The sequence below is a fragment of the Pleurodeles waltl genome, chromosome 8, assembly GCF_031143425.1.
Source record: "Pleurodeles waltl isolate 20211129_DDA chromosome 8, aPleWal1.hap1.20221129, whole genome shotgun sequence".
Taxonomy (NCBI): Eukaryota; Metazoa; Chordata; class Amphibia; order Caudata; family Salamandridae; genus Pleurodeles; species Pleurodeles waltl.
The window spans coordinates 600330170-600354239 of NC_090447.1; the positions used below are offsets into that span (position 1 = coordinate 600330170).

General features: G+C 39.7%; 1 protein-coding gene across 5 annotated transcripts in view; it reads right to left on the minus strand.

Moving 5' to 3' along the window:
- Positions 1–24070, minus strand: part of TMCO3 (transmembrane and coiled-coil domains 3) — a 612636-nt gene that overhangs the window by 388370 nt on the left and 200196 nt on the right. For all 5 annotated transcript variants that reach the window (XM_069204660.1, XM_069204658.1, XM_069204662.1 and 2 more), the window contains exon 5: positions 5627–5755. In XM_069204660.1, the coding sequence (XP_069060761.1) occupies positions 5627–5755 (129 nt within the window). The remainder of the gene's footprint in view (positions 1–5626; positions 5756–24070) is intronic.

Consider the following 24070-nt stretch of genomic DNA (forward strand, 5'->3'; position numbering starts at 1 on the left):
GCTTTTCACAGTCACTTGACCCCGGACTCAAGCAGCAAGCAACAAATGTTTAGGACAAGAAAATGCTAACTTTCTAAAAGTGGTATTTTCAGAATTGTGAGTTCAAATTAGACTAACATTAAAGATGATTTGAAATGATAATTCATTTGAGTCCAAACTTGATATCCCTATCTATTCACAATCAAGCATTAGCACTCAAACTTAATATCATAACCCAATGTTATCCAATGGGAAAGATAGGCCTTGCAGTAGTTAAAATAAAAATGTAGGAGTTTTTCACTACTAGGACATGTACACCTTAAAAACACATTTCCTTTTTATTTTTTTAAATATCTACAAGTACAATGCAGCCTGCCATAAGGGCTGTTTAGGGCCTACCCTCAGGGAGACATATGTTTTGAAAATGAAGGTTTAGGTCTGGCAAGAGGTTTATTTTGCCAGGTCAAATTGGCAGTTTTGCACTACAGGATGCAGTGACAGAGGTGAATCACATTTTAAAGAACAATTTACATGGGTGGCACGACGAGTGCTGCAGAACCACTAAAAGCATTAAATTTAAAGGCCCTGAGGACACCAGAGTACAATATAATAGGGACTTCTAAATTAATTAAAATGCTAATTAGGTGTAAGCCAATTGCAATATGTTTTAGGGGGAGAGCACAGGTACTCTAGCATTGGTTAGCAGTGGTAAAGTGCACAGATCCTAATGTCAACAAAAACTAATTTCAGAAAACAGGAGAGGTAAAAGCAAAAGGTTTGGGGGAAGACAAAACCAAGAAAGACAGGTTTAACAACACAACAGTAGAAAAAGAGGCAAAAGAATACAAATTCTGCAAACAGAATTAATATTCACTAACATTCAGAAGGGGGATCCAGGAATCCTCACAGACATAATCCTAAGCACAGTATCTGGGGAAGTGTCTCTTAGGGGTACTCCACCTTTAGCTCTCTTCTCCAAACCTCTCGCCTACTTCCCTAAACATCCCTCTACTTGTATTCTTCCACTCTCCTTGTACCTTTAACCTCTGCCCAGTAGCTCTGCATAGCAGTTTTGACAAGATTGCAATATTTTAACAATACTGGGTTTCTTTTGAACCAGTTGAGCTTCTACATTTTGCTCATGGGTTTGTTGTTTTATTAAGCATATATAGCCCGAAAAACCTACACATTTTTAACCTCTTTAAAAGCCAGCTGATAAGCATATGCTGCAAGAGATTTCAGTTACTGGATAAGGAGCATCCAAGCAGTCAATAAAAGGAAATCTGAATTATCATGCCAAATTAATGATGATGCATATGTAAAGGTGAAGGGGCTTCTGACCAACACTGTAGAACTAATGCTATTACCCACATTTGACATAATCAGAACTCATAAAAGAAAGAAGGGTGTGTCAGACAGTGGAGGAGATCATAATGGAAATAGGGATTTGCATTTGCAATAGAGGACTCCATAAATAAAAAGATGATGATTTTGTTTGTCTGTGCACTTACTTTCAGAACTGTGATAATCAAATTAAATTGATCACTATTAGAAGAGTAACATACTAAAGCTAAATCAAAATAATGATATTTAATAAGATAACAATTAAAACATGCACATGCAGAAAACACGGGTTGTGCACAGTTGCTTCAGGAGCATGATTCCCTAGCATGAATACATTGTTTATTTGGAGCATTTTGGTGTCCTGCATTTTATACACTCAAGTTACAGCAGCAAACAGTAATCAGCGTGCATTATTAACATACTATATATATATATTTATACACACATACATATATACACACACACACATACATATCTACATATATAAATATATATATAGTCATTAATATATATTAGAATTGACATCTCCTAACTTTTGCCTGCCTCCCTCCACTTTTCTGACACAGTTTTTGCTGGTTTTAGGACTCTGTACACTTTACCACTGTTAACCAGTGCTAAAGTGCATATGCTCTCTCCCTTAAACATGCTCTGTGGACCTCGCTGGACACAACGACTTTGGCCTGCAACGCAAGTCCGATGTCGCTGCACCTCCGCTGACGTCACTCAGGGTCATGAGACACTGCGAAGTCGACACATCACGTCCTGACAGACCGGATCCAGCGATCCAGCCGGGTCACAAGAAATCAACGCATTGCGAATGACGACGCATCATCTCCCCCTGCATCCGGACGAAGCCGATGCCCCACCTCCAACTGCCTCGCAGTGTGGAACCGACACCTCCCTCCTCGGACACCATAAGGGACTGACGCTGCACCAACTCCACAGATGGCTCTTTCCGACTCCATGCAACGTCTTTACTCTTTGTGTTCAAAAGGTACTGTACCTGGGGGTCCGTGTGACTTCGTGACCAGCATCTGTGGTGTCAGATTGTTGGGAACGACTCAGTCAATGACGCCGTGAAGGACCCAGTTGGAGCTATTGTGTTTTCTAGGAGCTTTAGTTGGATTTAATCTTTAAAAAGTCATAACCATGCTTGTGTACATTGGATTTTCATTGTTTCAACAGTATTTTATTCAGATAAATATTCTTTACTTTTCTAAACCTGTGTGGTGTCCTTCTGTGGTGTTTGCACTGATACTGTATGATTTATTGCACACATTCTTTACACATTGCTTTCTAAGTTAAGCCTAACTGCTCAGTGCCAAGCTACCAGAGGGTGGGCACAGGATAATTTGGATTGTGTGCGACTTACCCTGACTAGGATTGTGGTCCCTACTTGGACATGGGTGCATACCTCTGCCAACTAGAGACCCCATTTCTAACAATGTAGATAATGCCCACTTCACTCCCTCTTTGGTGTACGGCACATTTGTGTTCCTTTTTGGTTCAACTTGCGCTAGTTTGGGGCTTTTAATTGAGACTGGGATTCTTTCGGAATTCACTTCCTAGCAGCAACTGGTTAACGTAATGCTTTTGCTACTGCTCATGTCCTCTGTGCTTTACTTAAAGCTTTTCAAATTTTTCACCTTTTGCTTCCCCATCTCCTTTACAGAACGCTCACAAAGAGAAGGCATCTCACAGAGCGTAAGAGCGCAGCAAGACTGAGTTAAAATTAACACTGCTGCCTAGATTATGGGCTACCTGGTTGTTTGGCAATCATCAATGTGGCTAGAATTCAGCTGAGGGCATCCACATGTGAAGATCAGGAGGCAGTAAGAAAATGCACTGGATCCAAGAGGTGGTATTGTTATGATGCTAGCCTGCAATGTATTCTGAGTGACTCATATCCAATACAGAGCTGTCATGTTTTGTACCGAAATTGCAGTCATACAGCACTTTATTCCTAAAGTGGTGCTGAAGCACACTGATTGACTGGTAGCACCTACATCATGGAGAGTGCTTGGTTGGAGGAATCTTGAACTACAGTTTGGCCTGTGGAAAATAGTTTTTATGTTGTGCCTCACTGACTGGTACTGTTATTCAGACATAGAACGCTAATCAAAGCAGGTCATTGGGCCTGGAGGGGTGAATTGGGTGGCGAGTTTTAGATGAGAAGAGAATGGGTTAAAATGCATGCACTATGCAAAACATTTTTGTTTTCTGATTGACAAGGATGTCATTCAGCTAAAAACTAAACTGAAATTATTCAAGGTACAGAGATGTCAGAGAGGTGAGAAGTTCTTAAGTCAAGTAGACTGGCGCTTACTGAATTTACTGAGTGTGTGTCTAACCGCCTCCACACACCATCCTCAAAACAAAGCCTCTAAATCCTGTATGTCTGTGCAGTCAGACTTGATATGTTGGTGATATTCAAGTAAAGAAGGCCGGATCAGGTGCAGAGCTCAAGCCAAGGAGGTACATGTTAGCAATTGAGAAAACAAGTCACGAAATAAAGAGGCTAGTATTGAGGAAACTTAAAGAAGTTACTTGGAAATGTTAATGTGTTGAAAAGGTATTCCACAAGTGTGCAAGGTCGCACTTTAAGATACTGCAAAAGGAAGAGACATGGCTTAACAGCACAAGCATACACGGGGCAGTGCCTGGAGGTTTGTGCATCATGCTGTGAATGGTGCTTGCCTGGTCCACAGCATGACAGAGACTATTTGTTGGTAATTATATGTATATGTGCTGCACTTGAATCCACATGGTCCGCTGTACATAAGCCACTGCTCTCAGATAGACCATCAATGCAGACTGGGGGCTTCTGCTTGCTTGGGGTCCCAGATGTAGACCGGGTGCTTTGTTGAGATGGCTAGGGAAGAATTGTGGCAACTGAACCAGGCTGGGTTCTGTTATGCTGCATGATAACGGATGCACTAGGCCTTGTAGAGAGTACTATGTTAATTATTATATCAAGGCATGTCAGTGCTCAGAGTTTCATAATATTTTATTTTGAAAGATCATGCTGATAGTTTTATACTATGAAAAACCTCAAAAGCAATAAAACAGTAATTGGGAGAACAGTAAGACAAATACTTAGTTTAAGAATTTTCACTTAAGATGGCTAGGCTTTTTATCTTTAAGATAGGACTGCTAAGTTATATTTCTAAAAGACATTTAGCTGTATGAAAGTGATTGGGATAGGTTGTTAGAAAGTATACTTCTCATCTCGGACAAAGGTGCATTGATGCAACAGTACAAACCAAACGTGTTACAAAACTCAGCAAGTGATAAATGGAAGGAAGAAAGATTGACACAGATTAAAACTGTTCAAAATTTATGCTTAGCTACAGAATTCCCGAGTTCACTGTGATGCTGCACGGTAGAGTGGTGTCAACACTTGTTTTATCTGTTGTTTTGGTAATGCACCAAATAGCCTTTTAAGTGTCTTTACTGTTACTTCTGAACCTACGCTGAATATATTGGATTCAAACTATTTATTGCCTTATGGTCTAATATTAAACAGAGTACACATAAAAAAAACTGAAATCAGAGGTTGAAAATGTGTTCTAATGTCAAGTGTATGTACTCCTATTGCCTGCCCTGATAACAACACCTTTAGGTAGACCAGATCCACAAACAAACTTTCAGTAGGACTGCCTTACTGTTGAATTTATCTGAGTATGGCACAGATGCTGCTGAAAAAATAGCAGCCAATCAGTCCCTATATACTTTAGAAGTTGCGCTTCTCTTCTAAATAAACTAATGTGCTTATAAGCTCTAGTTTATCTTAAAGCCTTAAAGAGTTGTAGAGGTTTCTTACAAATCACACCATTTTTAGTAATTTTAACACAAGTGAGAGGAGTTTTTTGTCATTGGAACTTCCACTCCTTCTTGTAACAATTGTTCATGTGCTTTCCACTGTGTGAGCTGGACTTCTTTCTCTTCAAGAGAATTTATCTACCACAGAAAATGAAAATTTCAACGCTCCTAGTCCTATACTCCAAAGCGAATTAAGGACATTTCAATAATATGATAAAGTAATTAAGTGATCTGTATCATCAAAAACTTGAATATATTCTCTCGGCCTGGAACAAAGCCAGAGAATTTCACATTAGGACATCTAGGAAATTGAGTAGAACATCAAGTTAATCAAGTAAGTCATTATATGCAACATGGATATTTCAGTCTCTGTTCCTGGCAGATAAAAAGGTGTGCACAAGGATACTATCAATTAGAAAAAGTACAAAAAAGACCGCTGAAGAATTTTAAAACATTGAACATTTTTCTCCTCTGGTCTTACCTTAATACTGTTTAACCCAGATGGGCCCAACAGTACCCCACAGATGACATAACCAAACATGGTGGGAAGTCCTATCATTGTGCATAGCCAGCCACAAGGCAGAGACAGCATTCCAATTGTAACAATATCCTAGAAGAGAAAAAACACTATTTTAGCTAACAACCATCTTATTGTTCATTTATACAGCACATGCAATGCATTGGCAGCATTAGTGTCACTATCATCAAATTTGTGCAAATAGCTTTATACTTATTTTGTGTCCATGACAATTATACAACGTAAAAGTGTGTCCTTTTCACCTATGACCATTAATACAGTCTCCTTGGATTCCTCAAAGTTGGAAAATAGGTTTATACTACCTTTTCAGAATTCCCAACCGTGTCAAAGTTCAATATGGTAACTATGCTATTACTCTTCAAGACAAAGGGATTATATAAGGAGTTTTGGCTCCCCGTGCCCATTGCAAGAAGGCAGCAGTCAAACCTTTGTTAATCACAGTCCACAAACGTAGGCAGTGACTGTCAATTTTAAACTTATTTCACATCTTCCATTTACTATGACATTTATGGCGTACATAGTAAACACCAAGCTACAGAATTTCAAGAAAAAAAGACTGGATATCTCAATTTGTGTCAGACCGGTTTTAAAGAACAGTATATTTTGTAGTATCATGTTTTCAGTGATGTAAATTAATCAACTCTACAAACGTGAAACTCACTGCCAGCCCTCAGAACACTTTGTAGACATGTGGAAGAACAGATGAGGACTGAACATGCGGTCTGAAACTTTGAGGAGACCTGAAAGGCTCAACCTTGTCCCACTGTACCTAAAACACAGACGTAGGCTCCAAGGGTCAGCTGGCTTTCTACAGAAGCACACCAAGTTGCAAGAGCCATTTTTCCTGAAGTGGCCAGTGACCAATTTCAACTGGAAGATGAGTGGACTCTGCTGGAGAAAGTGCTGTTCATGAGATCCTGGAGTCTAGAAGGACTTATTCTGAAGTCTCTAAAAAATTTGGAGTTAGAAAATGTTTGGACATCTACACCCCTGGAGGACCAGGATTAACTACCCACGTCAATGTGCTCTAAGGCACGACATTGTTGGGCAAGAAAATCAGGTTTGTCCCACTCAGTAGTTTTTGTTTTTTACTGCCTTAAAATCCAGTTCAGCAGACCCTCTAGGCAAGCCTATTCAACTTCAGTGCTACTTGATGCCTTACCCAACGGAAGGAATTTGAGCTCCAAAAAAGAGCCTAGGTCCGAAGGTAGAAATCTTAACCGGGTGAAGGCACCAAAAGTATCAGGCTGATGAAAGGGTTTCCTGTGTGCAAAATCAGACTTTTCCTGGCAAAATCAACAGCTTCAGCAGGACATCAATTTAACGGCTATCTGACTTTGAAGGAAATTTGCCAGATACCGCTGCTGCTTCGCTTCCCTGGAGGATTTTGAATTTCATTTCAGAGACTAATTCAGAGGCTAAAATCTTTAACCGGGACAAAGTTCCTTGGTGGAGCCAACCTATGTTCCATTGCCGTTTTCCTAAAAATGCACATAGGTCCCAGGCACACACCGACAGTAGCTCTTGCTGGTGCTTTACTTTCTCCCCTGGATTTTTAAAAATGTATTGCTATTTTAATAAATTGAAGTTGGATTGAATTAGTTTTTTTTTATTTTATTTTTTTAAACATTTTAACTATATCGGTACCTCCAAATGATTTACATATTTTCTTTGCCTGTCTGCTGTGTGCAATAACTACCAGGGGTTGTGTTAAGGTTTACATTATTGTAACGTTTGCCTGAGCCTAATGGGTTAGTGACTACTACTTGTGGTGGACCGCCATCCACTTTCTTACAAAACCATATTATGTGGGTGACTAATCTTCCTAAAATGCCCTTATTGTCTTTGTACTGCTGTGATCGGCTGTCAGAACTTGTTTGTAGACAATACAATACCTACAAGAAATTTATTAGAAGTGGCTAGTGATGTCACTATGAACCCAAATAAGAAAAAAAAACATTCAACAGGTGGACTATTTCATTCAGTGTGTGAGGAAAGCTAGTGCAAAGCAGCATAAACACAGTCCGTGTTCATCACAACAGTTTTTGAAACACACTGATCTTACTTCCCGCACACACAATGCCTGGATGCCTACACACCCCATTCTTCATAATAACTGAGGAAAGAAGGCAGATAATTAAGCCAACACATTTGAGGAGTTTTGGTGCAGCACAAAAATAATGTATTAGTGCTTGCCTCTAAAAATAGAAAATAAATATCTGGCAGTGCAGAATAGTTGGTTAGCATAGAAATAGGGAGGGAACGGAATCAGCAATCCACATGGAGTACCTTTTCCAAAAGCACTGGTGCTGTTAATTTTAGATGGTAGGAGGTGGGTTTGGGGGTATAATGAAACACAGGTGAGTTACTGTAACGCAGGCACCCATACCATCCCCGCTGAAGTATGTTTAGCGATTCAAGAATTTGATTGGGAAGGATCAAAGAACACATTTTTTCAGTTGAAAGGTCCATATTAAAATAAAAACTAAAAAAAACACATATCATAAATGCTTTATAATGATATTGCTAGTCACCAGGGAGCTTCACATTCTGAGGCAATAAGCAATTTGTCTTCTGCCTCTATATGATTATCACCAGCTCTGCTATATTAGGGAGACAAACTACAGTGATATAATTCCAAGATTATCTTTGCAATGGTGAGCTCAAATCTGACTTGCCTATTTAATTCCATGTTGTTTTACTAGCCCCTGAAATATAAACTAACAAAAATATTTAAAAAATAAATCAAGTTAATTAGAATAAAGAAAAAAGAAGAAGGAGAAATCCAAATGTAAATTTATAGACTTTGCCCTTCTGCTAGCAAAGAGGCTGATACCACCAAGACCAGAGTGTTGCTACTTGGTTACCAGATGTGCAAAGATGATCTCAAAAGGACAGTATCCCACTTCTGATTCTCAGAAGGGAAGTGAGAGATGCACAGCAATGAAGACTGTGACACTAGAATAACAGCTGTGGTGAAGTGCACAATCTGCACAAAGTAACCACACTTGCACCCAGATGAACAGTCATACTGATTGAATGTCTGTGCTTACAGATCCAAAAACAAGGTGACGGATGGAATGCCTGAATTAATCTCAGCCACTGGCAATCGTTCAGACGTATCCCAATCCATCATTTTTTACCCTCCATGCCACCTCAGTTTAGACCCAGCCATATCGAAATCTGTCTTGACTCTGCTCCTCATGGAAACAGTTCAGCTCGAACTGCCATAGGAGGTCCTCCCTGAACCAGAACACAAGCAACTTAGGGCCGGTTTGCCCTAGTTAGGTTTCTTCAGTCAGGCATAGCTTGGTTCCAGTGGCACAGTAAGCCCGGGACCCATGTTGCACTTTGAGTGTCAAATGCAAAAACAAGGTGATGGGTGGCATGCTTGAATTAATCTCAGCCACTGACAATTGCTCAGGTCCTGGGCTCAACTGTGCCACTGGAACCAAGCTATCCTGGGTTGAAGAGCCCTAACTAGGGCGAAACTGGTCCTAGAACGCTTGTGTTTCGGTTCAGGTAAGACCTGGTCTGGCAGTCCAGGCTAGACTGTTCCCATGATTAGCAGGGTCAAGACTAATTTGCATATGGCTGGGTCGAAACTGAAGTGGCATGGTGGGCAAAAAAATGATGGATTGGGAAGCGGCCCGAGCAATTGCCAGTGGCTGAGATTAATTAAAGCATTTCATCCATCACCTTGTTGTTTTTGTACATATTTATTCTGCTTTTCTTATACAGTGAATATCATAATGTGAACAAACCTTGATCACGAGGTAGTGACAGCTGAATGAAAACCTGATTTTCTTCCTATGATGTATCTTTTCATGTATGGCCCGCTGCAGAAAGTGGAAAGTGCAATAATCCAATTGGAGTCAGCTAAATGTGCTCAGAAGAGGCAATAATTAAAGACTAATGAGAGGAGACATCTGTGCACGCTGGATAGGACAGACGGCGGAGAAAATAAATCTAGACTAAACAATCTGTGACTTAGAGGAGCTCTGGGTACTGATCCACTCTCAGAACTTGAAATATTCCTCCAGGAGCTGTTCTGCTTCCTTCTGCAGTCCAGGAAGGCACCATTAGTGGCCAGGATTGTACCTGTGTTGTCTACAACAACCACTGAATAAAGAACAACATGACACAAGCCATTTTTCCCCAAATCCATCTTTTAACCTCTAAAAGAGATTCCAACAGTGTGCAGAGCAGAACCAATAACATATAAGGGTGCCATAATCTGGGTTTCAGGATGCGTCAGCATTGACAAGCTAAGCGGAATTCACTTAAGGTGGAGCCAGATTATCTGTGTCACAAATAGATTCAGTAGAAGTGAGGATTCCCTTTTAGACTATTCTTTCGAATGAACAATAAACACCAATCAAAAAGAGATCGAGCTACTGAATCTCAAATCAGAGAAGCAGAGCTCGAAGGACTCATTGGAAGACCAGCAGCCCAAATGGCAATCACAACAATCTAGAAGGGCAAGTAGGGGCACAAAGAAGAATAAAAGACAACTGGAGGACAGAACAGAGACTGAGATGCACCTGGATGTTAGCCAGTTGCTTTAATAGTTATTTGGTCCCCGATCTCTCCTAGGGAGGACCTTGACCCTTTGGCCTGAACTGATGACTTTTTAGACAGTAAAGTTGCCTCAGGCTGACAGTCAGGCTGAAATGGGTGGCAGTTTTCCTTGACCGGCATTAGCCAATCTTTCTTAAGAAATACAAAAGTTATATTGTCTATCTGTATATCCATTCTTAGACATGTTGGTACTTGGTTTCATCATGCTGAGAGCAGTAAGCATGTATTCTTGCTGGTTTGTCATAAATACAGACTTATTTCAAACTGTAAAAAAAAAAAAAAAAAAAAAAAAAAACCTGCCAGTTCTATACAGAATGTTGCTGCTTGAGGTCGCCTTAAACATTCTGGGCGCCACCTACGAAGCTTGCCCTGGCCATAACAGGTGAGACTGATTTTGCTGAACTATGAAATAAAATAACACTGTGTATGTTTTCTCTCTAAAGGGTCCAGAAGAGATATTTATCCCTTGAGATGATAATTTGATGTTTTTGTTGATTTTCATTTTATAATGTTGAGACTGTGCACTGTACAGGAGCATAGCAGAGTTCATACTACAAAGAAAACATATATGGTAGGGCTCCAGCAGCAGAAACAAGGGAGGTAATGAGAATTTGCCATGGTAATGGCTTGGGATGTTAATGATTGTGGAGGGAGTATATACTGCTACAGAAGGGCAGAATTTTAACAGTGGATGGGGTAACACTGCAACAAGCAGATTGAATCCTAAACATCTGATTGCTTTCCTGACGTTCAGTGCGCAGGGCCTAAACACCCTTCATAAACCAAAATGCACTTCTGAAATGGTTTCATACAAAGGATGCAGATGCAAGAGACACATCTACTGCCTCTAGATACACAGAGCTAGAGGTCTAGGCTTTGTTATGATTATCATGCTTTTTCTCTTATAGGTATCTCCTTTTCTAAGGGTATGTATGTTTACCATTTTGAACTGAATGTGTGTGACTAATATAGAATGCAAATGCATACCATTTCTCTTTCTAATATAATAATCAAGGCGACTTGAATATATCTACTGTATTTAATCTTAGTTGACTAGTTCTGTTCTAAATATTTGTTACTAAGTTGTGAACAGCTTACTTTGAAGTAGCAGAAGACCCTACTTTGCACAAATTCCCCTCTTCCTGTTTCAAGGAGCCATCAAACCATTCTCAATGCTATAGGAGTACAGCCTGGGAACAGCGGTTTATTGGTGCTACGAAAATGGACCCTTTGCCTACGTACCTCCCTTGGCCTCACCTGTGGTCCTCTTGCACTTCCCCGCCCTTCAATACCCACAGTTATGGGAACAGTCCTGCCAAATAGTGCCTAGACTCATTAGCATAATATCATTGCGCACCCCCCACACCCCCTGCCAATGTCAGCTCCACCGAACACATTGGTTTAAAGTTCTTCCTGGAAGTCTGGAAGCTGTTGCTACGTGATAACGATATTGTCTTTCAGAAGCCCAGGCTAAAGTTTTTATACTTTAAACTTTTGAATAACTGGTACTGGTTCCCTGTAAGTTACACAGGGCTAAGCTCCAACTTCATGATCTCTGCTAGAAACATCATGCTAATTAATGCAATATCCATCACATCCTTTGGTCCGGCCTAGCGCTGAAGCACTTTTGGAGACAAGTCTGGACCCACCTGAGATGATACAGTTCCTTCCCTGTAGCCCCTTCCTCAATTAGCTGTTCTCTAGGACATAACAAATATGCCAGACTTAACACATGTGCATCGCTTGCTAGTCTCAGCGCTTGCAGCAGCAATAATATGCGTCTTACGACACTGGCGACAGCCCTCAACCCCAATCTACTCTGAATGATTGACTGATCTCCACAGAGTGGCCAGCCAGGCAAAGGTCACGTACAAACCTAATGATAATCTTGAAGTTTTCTCCTGTGTCTGGAAACCCTTCCTTGGTTGTTATTATGCCTGAACAGAGGGTTTTCTTTCTCTTTTTACCCCTTTCCTCCTTGCCCTAATGGTTAATGGCTGATTTGCTACTCACAGCAGTGGGGGTATGATTAGGAGGGGGGTGGGGGGGGTTCAATACCCTCAAGGCTTCTGCAGTGGACATACCCTATAATAGAGGCATCTGATATGGTACGGCAGAACAGATCTACTCCCCCATTCCCCTTGCCCTCCTTGCTCTGTCCACAGTACCCCTCCTCCTCCCTTTTTTGGTTCACTGAACAGAATTGAGACGGTTCCTACAGGCTCTCTTTGTACATACATCTACAATGGCTATCTCCGTTGGGGGATTGACACTGATTTCCAAGTGAATGATTGTTTTATTTTAGTGAGATACTGTATTGTAACACCTCACTGACCTGATACTTTAATGTTACACTCCCTGATTTATGAATCAAAAAGAGATAAATGTTGCAACACTTATTTGGGGGTTATGACCAAAATATTCAACTCCTTTTCTGATTCTGCTGCAGTGACCCTAGAAATTAGGAAATCAATTCTTACGTTAATATTAAATCCCAACAAACACTATATACAAGTCCTGTAGCTGCTACTCAAACCCCCCCCCCCCGCCCCACCCCAATTAACAATGTTAAGATGTTTACTAAGATCCTTTCAACAAGAACTAAGACAAGCATAGGAAAAGTCAACAGGTCTCACATTTTGCACAATCAACCAGCCTCGCCACAAAAAAAAAGGCTAGTATGCGAACGTTGATGCTAGCCGCATCATTCTTTAGGTGCTCACATGCGTGTATATAGATTTTATTTGCAGAGCTAAGATTGCTGATTCCACTCGGATTACTAGTGAACAAATGTATGTTTTTAGAGCGAAAGCACAAAACAAGAATGATACAGGACCACAAGGGTTGGAAAGGCAATGGAGGAGAAAGTCGAGTGGTGGGGAACCAGGTGAAAGGCAGTACATAAGCAAGAGAGCAACACTGAGCGTGGGGAGGTGGCGGGTGTTTGACAGGGGTGAAGCACAGTAGCGAGAGAGAGTAGGCAGCACACACAGGTGAGGGTAACAAGGGTAGAGAAACCACATGTGGAAAAATGACACACACAAAGGAAAGGGGCCCTTGGGTTGGAAGTGAGGGAAGCAATAGAAAGGGCAGCAGCATACAAGGGAGCAAGAGCAACATGGAGCACTGAAGGTGCGAAAGGAAAAGCTCCTGAAGCACAGAGGTGGAAAAAACATGCACTCTCATTTAGTGCTTAGTAAAAATAAAATAGTTCACTAGAAGTAAGCAGTGGAAGAATACAAGTCATCCAATCAAAAGGATGGTAAAGGAGCTATGCTTCAGGGGATAGAAAACACAAGAGGCGAAGCGCATGCTACTGAATAAGAAGCAAGTAAAAGATAGTGAGAAAGCCAATAAATGGTAAGCAACGGGCAGTTTGTAATCCTACAGTAAATTCTTGGTGAGCTCAGTCACAATAGGTTTTTTGCAACCTGAAAACTAAAAATCTAGAGGACACATATGTCCACTTTTCAAATAGGCTTCATAAAGGACAAACCCATGGGATATAAAACCAGATTAAGTTGTACACAAGAGGCAGTTACTCCTTCTCTCGGCTGAAAGCAAGAAGTCATTTGATACAGTGATACGAAAGACTTTCATTCTTTTTCTGATCCATTTTTAGTAGCGTTGGGTGCGGTGCTGGTTGTGTGCTCATTAATTTCTCTCTCTCTCCCTGGGAAGACATGTCATCCATACATATGGTGACTCTTCCACAGGAGCCTTTGTTGTGGACCCTCACAGGAGAGTAGAAAGAACCCCGAGTGGTTCTCACTTGCCCCTCAAGGGAAAGTAATAATTGTTAAGGAAAGTTACCCATCACACTGGATCACTTCACTTACTGTACAATAACTGAAGAAAACACTCTAGCCTTCACAGATGAGATGGTGGAGAACAACTAAGCACCACCTTTTATTCAAGGTGACATCTGTAAAGCAAGTTGTAAGTCCTCTTGATGACTTAGAACATTTTCAAAACTAAAAAGAAACCAGATAAAAACATCTCTACTGTAATAATGAATGAAAAAAGGGCCATAAGGCTTAAGTATGATCAACCAACCGAAGGTATTCCCAGAAGACCTCATTTTCTGGAAGGAGCAGCCATATACATAATGAAAGTAAGGTTTAGCAAGCTGCAAATGTGAGATTAGGCTAGAGAGGCAAACTCACTTTACAGACTCCTCATTGGAAATGGAAAATACTAAATGACACTGGAGGAATTTTAAACAGGAGATATTTTAGGACCCCCAAATTAGGGGAAATATGGGGATAGAGAGGCATAAAGGCATTTATGAAGCTTCAAAAAGTGATATTAACTATCAGACACAGAAAAACAAATATCTCAGGTGATATATGCACTTAAAAAAACAGACCAACTTCAAGACATACAAGTTGGATCTCCCTTGTGGTACAAGATAATGGCAGAACCTCTCCATAAACCATGCTACATTTCAGGTACTTAAATAAGAGCTAGGGAGGAATGTGGATTTTTTTTTAAGAATAACAAACATCAAAGGGATGAAATACTTCATAAATCTACTTGCCCTGTACAACAAAGCACTTGCCCTGTGTAATGCCATGCAGTGATGTGGCTCGATTTCATAAAGTGTTACTGTAAATAAACCCAGTTCATATTTCTGGGCCAGTGTCTAAGTTGCCACCTAAGGATCAGTAAGACGGCTCACAGAGGTACCTTTTCCACTTGAGCACTTTATGCAATTCGTGTGCCAATCACTTAATCTCACTGTGCAACTGTTTGCTATAACTGTGAGCATGTGCTAAGCAGTAGATCAATGGCTGATTTACGTTTTACAGCTACATAAACTCTGCAAGGTCTTGTCAGAGTCATATGTTATGGGCCCGTGATTCAAAGCTATCTCCGCATATAAGCTTTTCTTATATATGCTAGTCGGCACTTGCATGAAGATTTTTGTGGGCAATACATCTCCTGGTAGCAGGAAGAAGATGAAAAGTGGTAGATCCAGGGCTGGAATGCCCGTGAGTGTGTGCATTCTGATAAACATACAAGTTGAACAGCATTGACCAACTCTTTTACAGTCCATCCCCACCCTGCCCCACCACAAGAACAGGTTGGAAATGTATTCCTTACAAAGCAGGAGTAAAATGTTTTCCAGGGTGGTAAAAGACCCCTGTCCCCTCAAAAAATAAATGTGCGGGTGGTAGAAAAAAGCATTCTCAATGGGAGAATACATTTCTCCACTGGAGAAAAAAAGTTTTAAGAGGTCAATTTGCACAAGTTTGCAAAAATGAAATTCACAAACATTTGTGAGGAATATGGCTTCCAGGCATACTTCTGTAAACCCTGCTAGAGACGGAACAGCGGATGCAATTTTGTGACTTTGTTTAAGAATGGGGCTTGTAGTTCATTTTTTATGTTGCCCATAATGTTGCTGTTAAGGTTTGTACAGGGACTCTCCAATATTTATTTTAATACTGGCCTGGACAAAACATTTTATTAAATGATGTCTTTCAGAAACGTTAGCTAAAGTTACCCTTGAAAAATGCTTGATAGTTTAGCAAAACTGCCTGTAAATTTCAACATTTTTTAATAATGAAATTGCAAATGTTTGCAATTAAAAATGTTACTTCCAAACCTCCACATGCATTGGAATATAGCCAAGAATCATTCCGGGAGCATTATAATCATATGGCTGTAAATCTTGCATTACCAATAGACAAATCTATTTTGCATACCCTCATCATACATTGGCAGCAAAAGGATTTTTGCTACAGGGCATTTTGTCTACTTGTCCTACGGACAAAATAAACATGAAAGTTTGTTGTACTTGACTTAAACAATATAGCCAAGAAGTCAGTCAACAGTAATTCCACATCCCTGCATGGGCTTCTGGACAAAAACTGAAATGGAGACATGACCTGGGGATTCTGGAGGAGGAGGAAGAGGAGAAGGATGCTGGGGGTGCGGACGCCTGTTGATATCCAGTAGAAGTTGCAATTAAGTCTGGCTTTCAGCTGGTGCAGCTTAATACACACAGCATGTTATCAACAGGTCCTATTGCAACAAATAGTTTGCACCGAAAGTAGCAAAATCCTAGGGGTTGGGGCAAGGAAGGCAGGCTTATTGATACCCTGTGGGTCTGCCAGCAGGTAGATCATTTTTGGAAAGAAGTGGGGAGTCAAATTACTTTGGTGATGAGGGAAATGGTGGTGATGCAATTGTATTTACCAACATTGGGAATATGGCGGGATTAAACACTGGTGAGACATACCCAGATATTTTGCAAGATTAGCTGATGGTAGGCAAATGAAAATTGTAAAACTGATAGGCGAGCCATGTGGTGCCATCTTTTTAACTTTGGTGTAACAATATGGATTGGTGCATGTATATTAAGGAGGTAGTGTACAGAGCAAGTGGATGCCTGAAAACGTGTGGAAAGAATTACAAGAGGAGGAATAAAATGTACTGTTGTGGAAGGAGCTTTGTTTTCACTTGGGAGAAGAAAAATAGGTTCTAAGCAAACTGTCAATTCATGTTGAAAAGGTTGAGAATGATGCAGGAGTCCTATATATACTACTGTTAAAATGTGACGAATACGAGACCAATCGACCATTCCTTACACATAGGTTTTTCATGATACCTGCTGTTAGCTATGTTGTCATTTTCCAGGTAATAAAAACTACAAAACACTAAACAAAAATGTATATCATTCAAATGTACAAGAGATTGGCTTCTATTTAGTATCAACACATCCAAAAGAATTTCGTAAAATATGCCTGTAGGAATTATGAATAAAGAGACAAAATTGAAGTACATGGTACAAATTACTATCTAGAAGACTATACTGGAAGGAATCAACAATGAGATGCCTGAAATTAAGGACTTTATGATAAATATGAAACAGATCAAACTCAAGCAGGATGTTGAAATGTCTTCCCACAATCAACGTATCTTTAAGTCAAAAAGGACTACTATACCAGCTCTGGGTACAAACAGAGAAAATGCAACAAGAAGAGACGAGGAGCTAGTAAGTGGATGTTCACATCCAGTGATGACCGTGGTGGTGAAGGCCCACAAAGACGAAATAACTGCGATGAAAATTCCTGGCTCCCTCTTGCACCCTTCCATTCTAACCTTAATTACAACAAATATTTATTAGCGAGAAGCAATGCAGAATGAAGAGGCAGAAGACCAGGCACAATAAAATCTTACCAGGACACCATAAGAAATGGAAAATCACAGATGACCACCAGGGGCAAGGACAGAGCCCAACAAATGAATCAAACCTAAATTCGGAAGTTAGTCTATCAAATGTCATAAATGGGACTGAAGTGCTTAACAAAAGTCTCGACTTTGTGCCACAGACTTATAACAACCGTTTTAGTATGGGGTTAAACAACAACAGTTTTTTTTAAAGAAAACTACAGTTGAACTACTACTTAAAAAGACTGTTTACATCCACATAATACAACAAATAATGGTAACAGATCGCTAATTAGAGGCCAAAGTATTCATTCTTGCAAGCATCCAATATAGTACCACTCCACCTGATCACATTTGAACGTGTTGTCCTGACAGACCTGCAAAAGGTTGAAAGCAATGAGAAGATAAAGGTCAGAAACCTGTCAAGGGAACATTGAAGAGCACTACACATAGAACTCTCAAACAATGAATGTATGTGTTTATTGTATAAAAATATTAAAATATGAATTACACCATTGTTAAAAAGTCAAATAAGTTATCACAAAATCAAATTCATTGAAGCGTCAGTATGAAAGACTTAAAACTATAGTCAATTTCCCATTAAGCTCAGTCTCGGTCAGAAAAACAGTAAGCAATAGCGTCCCAGATAGTTCTACAATTAGAGGTGATAAAAGCACACTTCAAATATTTTTTCCTTCGATCAACGAGGGCCGGACATAAACATAGGATATGTTCAATGGATTCATAACCACATAAAAGGCAGCCCTTTGACACAATAAGGATCTTCGAATTGACATGGAGTAATAGGTGTGAAACATTCGGGCTTCAGATTATAAATTAATTATTCTTGTTTTATACTGGAAAGGCAGTTTCATAAGCTCTGTTCACAGGGGCAAATTGTTTTATGTAAAAAACCAGTTGATCTCTACAAGATTCAGACTCAAAATGTCGTTGTCTGCTGTTGTCACTTCTTTATATATCAAGAATCCCAGAAAATATTAATCATTCACAGATGTAATTTATTATAATAGTGGGGTGCCTGAAAATTAGCAATGTAAAGGATAAATAAAATCTTGTCTTGCTCTGTCGGGTGGAAGAATGTAAATGTAATAAAACAAATATATATTTGTTTACATATGTTTTAAGTCTTCCATAATTCTTTATGGAAAAAAACTATTGATCCACATAGCAGAGAAGGTACTAATTTCAATTCTGTTACCTTTGATGGTTGACAAATTGTGTGCCCCGATAGACATCCCAAAATTCTTTGACTGTCTGCGAGGTAACTTGGACCTCAAATTTCATGTTTGAGATTGTATTTGCCAATTTTAAGTTATTGTCCACTTATAGTTGTTTGTTGTGATTTCCTCGGGAACATGGTAATCTATTTTTAAGATTAGGCAATAACAAGATGTACCAAATGCTATTATTTTTGTTTTTCTTAGTTTTCAAGACTTTTACATCATTTCCTAAGTTACATTTCTGTAGATTTAATGACTGCATTTGTAAACCTGAATGCGTCAGGGAGAATATGATTATATTATTTGCACAGGTCAAATAGCTGGTTGCTCTTCCTCCTAAACTATGGGAAAAAACCTCATTATGAATAAAAAGTGAGGACAAGTTAGCAATGTACAATGAAAAAAGAAGTCGAGCAAGAGTGCAACCTTGTTTGAGGCTGTTAGGTGGTCGGAATTTCTGCAGATACAAATCATTTTGTTAATTTAATCAGACACCAGGTATTGTCATGCAGGGTTACTAGGAAGTGTAATGGGGTCCAACTAATTCGCACTTTCCTAACTTCTCCCATAATTTGCTCTAATTAACTTTACCGAATGCAAATGAGTAATCTGCATAGCATGCCTATAGACTGAGGTTCCTTCTTAAGGTTTCTTTACTAAACGTTTAACAGCAATAATGTTATTGACCGTTGAGGCATCCAGGTCTGAAATCCGATTGATTAAAGGTTATTAAATTAGGATTGATTGCCCCATGTGTAATTTTTCCAATATAAATTTTCCTTCGGCGTCAAGAAGAACGATGAACTGATGCTTATTCAGAACCTTCTTTAAGCCTTTTTTGGGTAATGGAAGTATAACAGCTCCTTTCCATGAAGGCAAATAGTGCTAGATTCCAAAACTAGTGTAAAAAGGGTATAAAACTATTTGCCCCACAAGAGAGTATCTGCTAGATAGTGATTTCGTTTTATTAAAGACCATTTCTTCCCTGGAAATACATAAATCAGTATTTGAAAAATGAAGAGTTTCAGATGACATGGAACAGCTGGAGGCATAAATATTTTTCAATACATAATTTCAATTACTCATTTGGAATAGAAATGATCATTAGCAATCTGTGAGATCCAGTACCAGTCCCTACTAGGGACCAAAGCCATTTTATGTTATCAGTTTTTAATAGAATATTACACCAAGCAGATTTTGGGTCTTCCTGCAAATGTCTTGGATTTCACATCAATAGCACTTTCTTTCATTCTTTAACTTTCAAAGGGGTACTTTGAATCTTTGACAATCATCTCAGCTGTCTTTTATGTTTCAGTTTGGCTGCAATTCCTGTGTTTAGAGGAAAATAAAACTTTGTTTGTCAATTTGGAAGAGATGAAATAAAACATTTCCTGTAGATTTTCCCAGTCCTTACACCAATTGTCTGCCGAGGCCAAATGCATCTGTGAAGCAATGTACGAAATGATGACATTTTGTTAGCTTAAGAGCAACAATTTATAGTTAAGACTAATGTTCCACTTAATTATTCTTGAATGTATTCAGTAAGCAGTTCCAGCCCAATGCAGAACATTAGACTTCAAAGCATCAGAACTGATCAATAAAGGTTATTTTTTGTGGATTATGACCACTTGCATTCCTTTTTTTGTCACAGCTGTCTGGTTTACTAAAGTCATCCTGGGAACTTTCAGAAAGTTGACCTAGGAATGCATTCTGCCTGTTGATTACCATTGACTTTGTAACTCACATTTTCTGGCTTTATTTGCTTTAGGCTCCCAGGTTCAGTTTGCCCCTCTCATTACCTAAACCGTGCTTACTGTATTCTTCCAGAAATTTATTTCTGTAAACAGGCCTTTAAATCTCGTTCTCATCTTCTCACATTAGCTGTGCATTCAAAGACCAAGGTCAGATGTCAGGTGCTGTCTTCCGAGGGCGCTTGTTTACTTTTCATTCTCTGACTTCAAAGTGAGAGGATTTATGTGACAATCCTGCTGAATACTGGAGGTAGGAGAGAGGTTTTTTCTAGCACACAACAACATTTAAATGAACTATGTAAGTATTTCACGATATATCAGAATTAGGAACACAAATGAAGCACATTTTATTTTTACTTCTGTAGTGTGATGGAAACAAATTCTCTAATATGATCAAAATAAATCATTACACTAGGAGATGCAATTTCCACACATTTTCGCTTGTGCACTGTGACGTTTTATTAGTAAAACTGTATGTCTGTTCAAAATTAATGGTCATTTCAACTGAAAATGTGCTGTCTGTAAGGCAGTTCACTACCATACCATGCATACTCTTGTATATGCCATTCCACTGTAATCTACTCTGCACCACTTCACACCACTGAACTCTGCACCATTTCACTCTATTACACTGCACTCTATGCCACTTCCTTCTATGCCTCTCTACACTGTACCACTCTACTCAATGTCTGTGCACTCTTCATCACTGTACTCTACACCACTGCACTCTTTGCCACTGCACTTCACACCACTCCAGTCTAGGCTACACCAATCTGCTCTGCATAGCTACACTCTACGCCACTGTACTCTTCCCACTCTACAAAACTGCACTCTACACCATCGCACTATATGTCAATACACTGTATGCCAATACACTGTACGCCAATGAATTTTAATCTGTAACACTCAACTCTATGCTGCTGCATTCTACCCCAATCCACTGTAATCTACTTTGCACTACTGCATACTATGCCACTGCACTTTACGCCATTACACATTATTCCACTGTATGCACCTGCACTCTACCCTGCACTACTCGACTCTACACCACTTTAGTCTCAAACAATCTACTCTAAGCCGCTGCACTCTACACCACACTCTACTCCACTCTGTGCCACTCCATTCTATGCCTCTGCACTCTAGGCTTCCTTACTCTTAACCACTGCATTCTGCACCAAAGCACTCCACACAACTGCACTCTAAACTGCATCACTGTACTCTATGCCACTGCTCTTTGCTGCACTGACACTACTCTGCAACACTGCAATCTACAACACTGCACTCAACTCCACTCTATGCTACTCTATACCTCCCAATGCCACTGCACTCTATGCCACTGCACTCTATGCCACTCGACTCTACACCACTGCCCTCTACATCACTCAACTCTATGCCACTCCACTCTACACCACTCTATGCCATGCACTCTGCGCCACTCTATGATCCACTCTAATTTACACCACTGCATTTTATGACACTGTATTGAATGCAGCTGAATCCAATGTTCTACACTCAATGCCACTGCCCTCTACGCCCCTACTCTTCACTAGTCCACTCTACTCTATGCCACTCTATGCGACTCCACACTACGCCACTCCAATAGACACTCTCTTCAACTCTACTCCATAATATTCTAGTCCACTTTCTGCCATCCCTCTCAACGACACTCCATGCAACTCTCTTCTACTCCACTAACTTTTAACCATGCTGAACAGCAGCTACGCTGGTGTACAACATGGTTAAAACACATGGGCAAAGCCAATAGCTCTTGCACAGGCGAGACATATTGGCATTGCCAGAGCTTGTTAAAATACAAAACAAAGGAGGCACCGTACAGTGGAGTAAAATCATAATACTTTTTGAATTATTTAAAATAAAAATGGGTTCTGTAGCTGATATGAGAGATATCTCTCATCTAAACTTCGGAATCCAAGATAAAAATAAAAAAAATGCTTCCACAGGTCGTAACTTTTTGGTTTATTGTTATACCACCAGCTAGTCATGAGAGCATCTGGGTGGTTCCATGATACTTCTGCTGAATCATCTGCTGAGTGAGCCATCCAATGGTTATATAACTCAATATTGTTTACATTTCAGTGATATATAGTGCTCGGCCGACACCCCCAAGGTTGCTCCATTGGGTCTTTCGGATGAGATTGGGGGGACTCAGATGGAAAGAACTTTTGTCAGGGTGGCTTACCACAGGTTCCAAAAAAGACATTGCCCGAAATTGGAGATCACCAGTACCCCCTTCACTGGCAATGTGGTGGAGGGGTGCAGACTGGTGTCCTTGCCAGGAAAAAACGATCTATGAGGCACGGGGATGCCCCAGAAACATGATAAGATTTGGGATGCGTGGGAACGTATCATGGGCTGGATGTGGGATCTTAATATTGTAGACGCAACGATTGTGTACCTATCACATAGTAATGTGCTTTTTTTTTGTATGTTGATCACGCTGAAAATCAATAAAATTTGCTTTAAAAAAAATAATCTCCAGGGATTATAATTGTGCTCGAAGAATTGTGATCCAGGATGGACTCCAGTTCATCAAGTACCGTTCAAATATTCAATTGGTCCTTCACTAATAAAAGAGGAAAGTAAACATTTAATATTGAAAGATGGTTCTGCCATTTGCAACCCAACTTGGTTATTATGATTAATTCTGATTTAGACTAAATGGTTGTGCTTTTCAAATGTATGCTCTAATGTACTAAAGTTATCACAACCGGGCTCTGCTTTGCTTGAACTTAATATGAGAGAAAAATGAGGTAAATTGTATGACACGTTTCCTGCAGTCGCGCTAATTGATATAAGTCGAAACAATTGATCAGATCATTCCTGTAGTCACTTAAATGTCTTTCAATGCAGGTGATTTTCCAAGAGCAAATAAGCAAGCATGATGTAATTTTCAACAGAGGGCGTAGCATTCTTTCGGTTAGGTATGAACTGGTCCTGCCAAATTTTGAGTAGGGTACTATTTCATTGAATTTGTAATGGTAAAATACTGATTCCTAAATTCAAATTGTGTAAAACCCTAGACTGCACTCGAAAGTGACATTTTCTGATCTGTCCACTGTGTTGATTAAATTGTTTTGTAGTATATGAGGATATTTGTGTTGCGATTAATTTGATGGCAGAATTACCAAGTTAAGTAGGTTTCTCTCCCCATTATTTTCATTACAATGGCTATAGTTGACCAAACGGTCCTAGTGATTTCCATTTTGGGGCTGTGATTTTGAACATACTTTACAGCTACTAGATATAAGGAAGATAAATCTTACAGCTCCAGAAACTGATGTAATATCATTAAAACATTTTGAAGATTAGGGGTGCCAAATGAACCATGTGAAATATATTCTAATGTGAAATCCAGAATAGTAATGACACTGTTCGTTTGTAACAATTATATCATAGAATTACAAGGGGGATTTCGGTAGGAATAGATAATTTGTAATTTTTCTGCCAAATATGAGATAACTGCATCTGTTTGAGAAACGTCTGTTATTTGTTCCATCCATAATTCTTGATATCTGATGACACTGGAACAGATTACAAAGGATCAGTAATAGCTGATTATGGCTCTTGGCAGTCTCAATAGTTGTAGTGAACAATGATTTGGCTAGAGTCGTGAA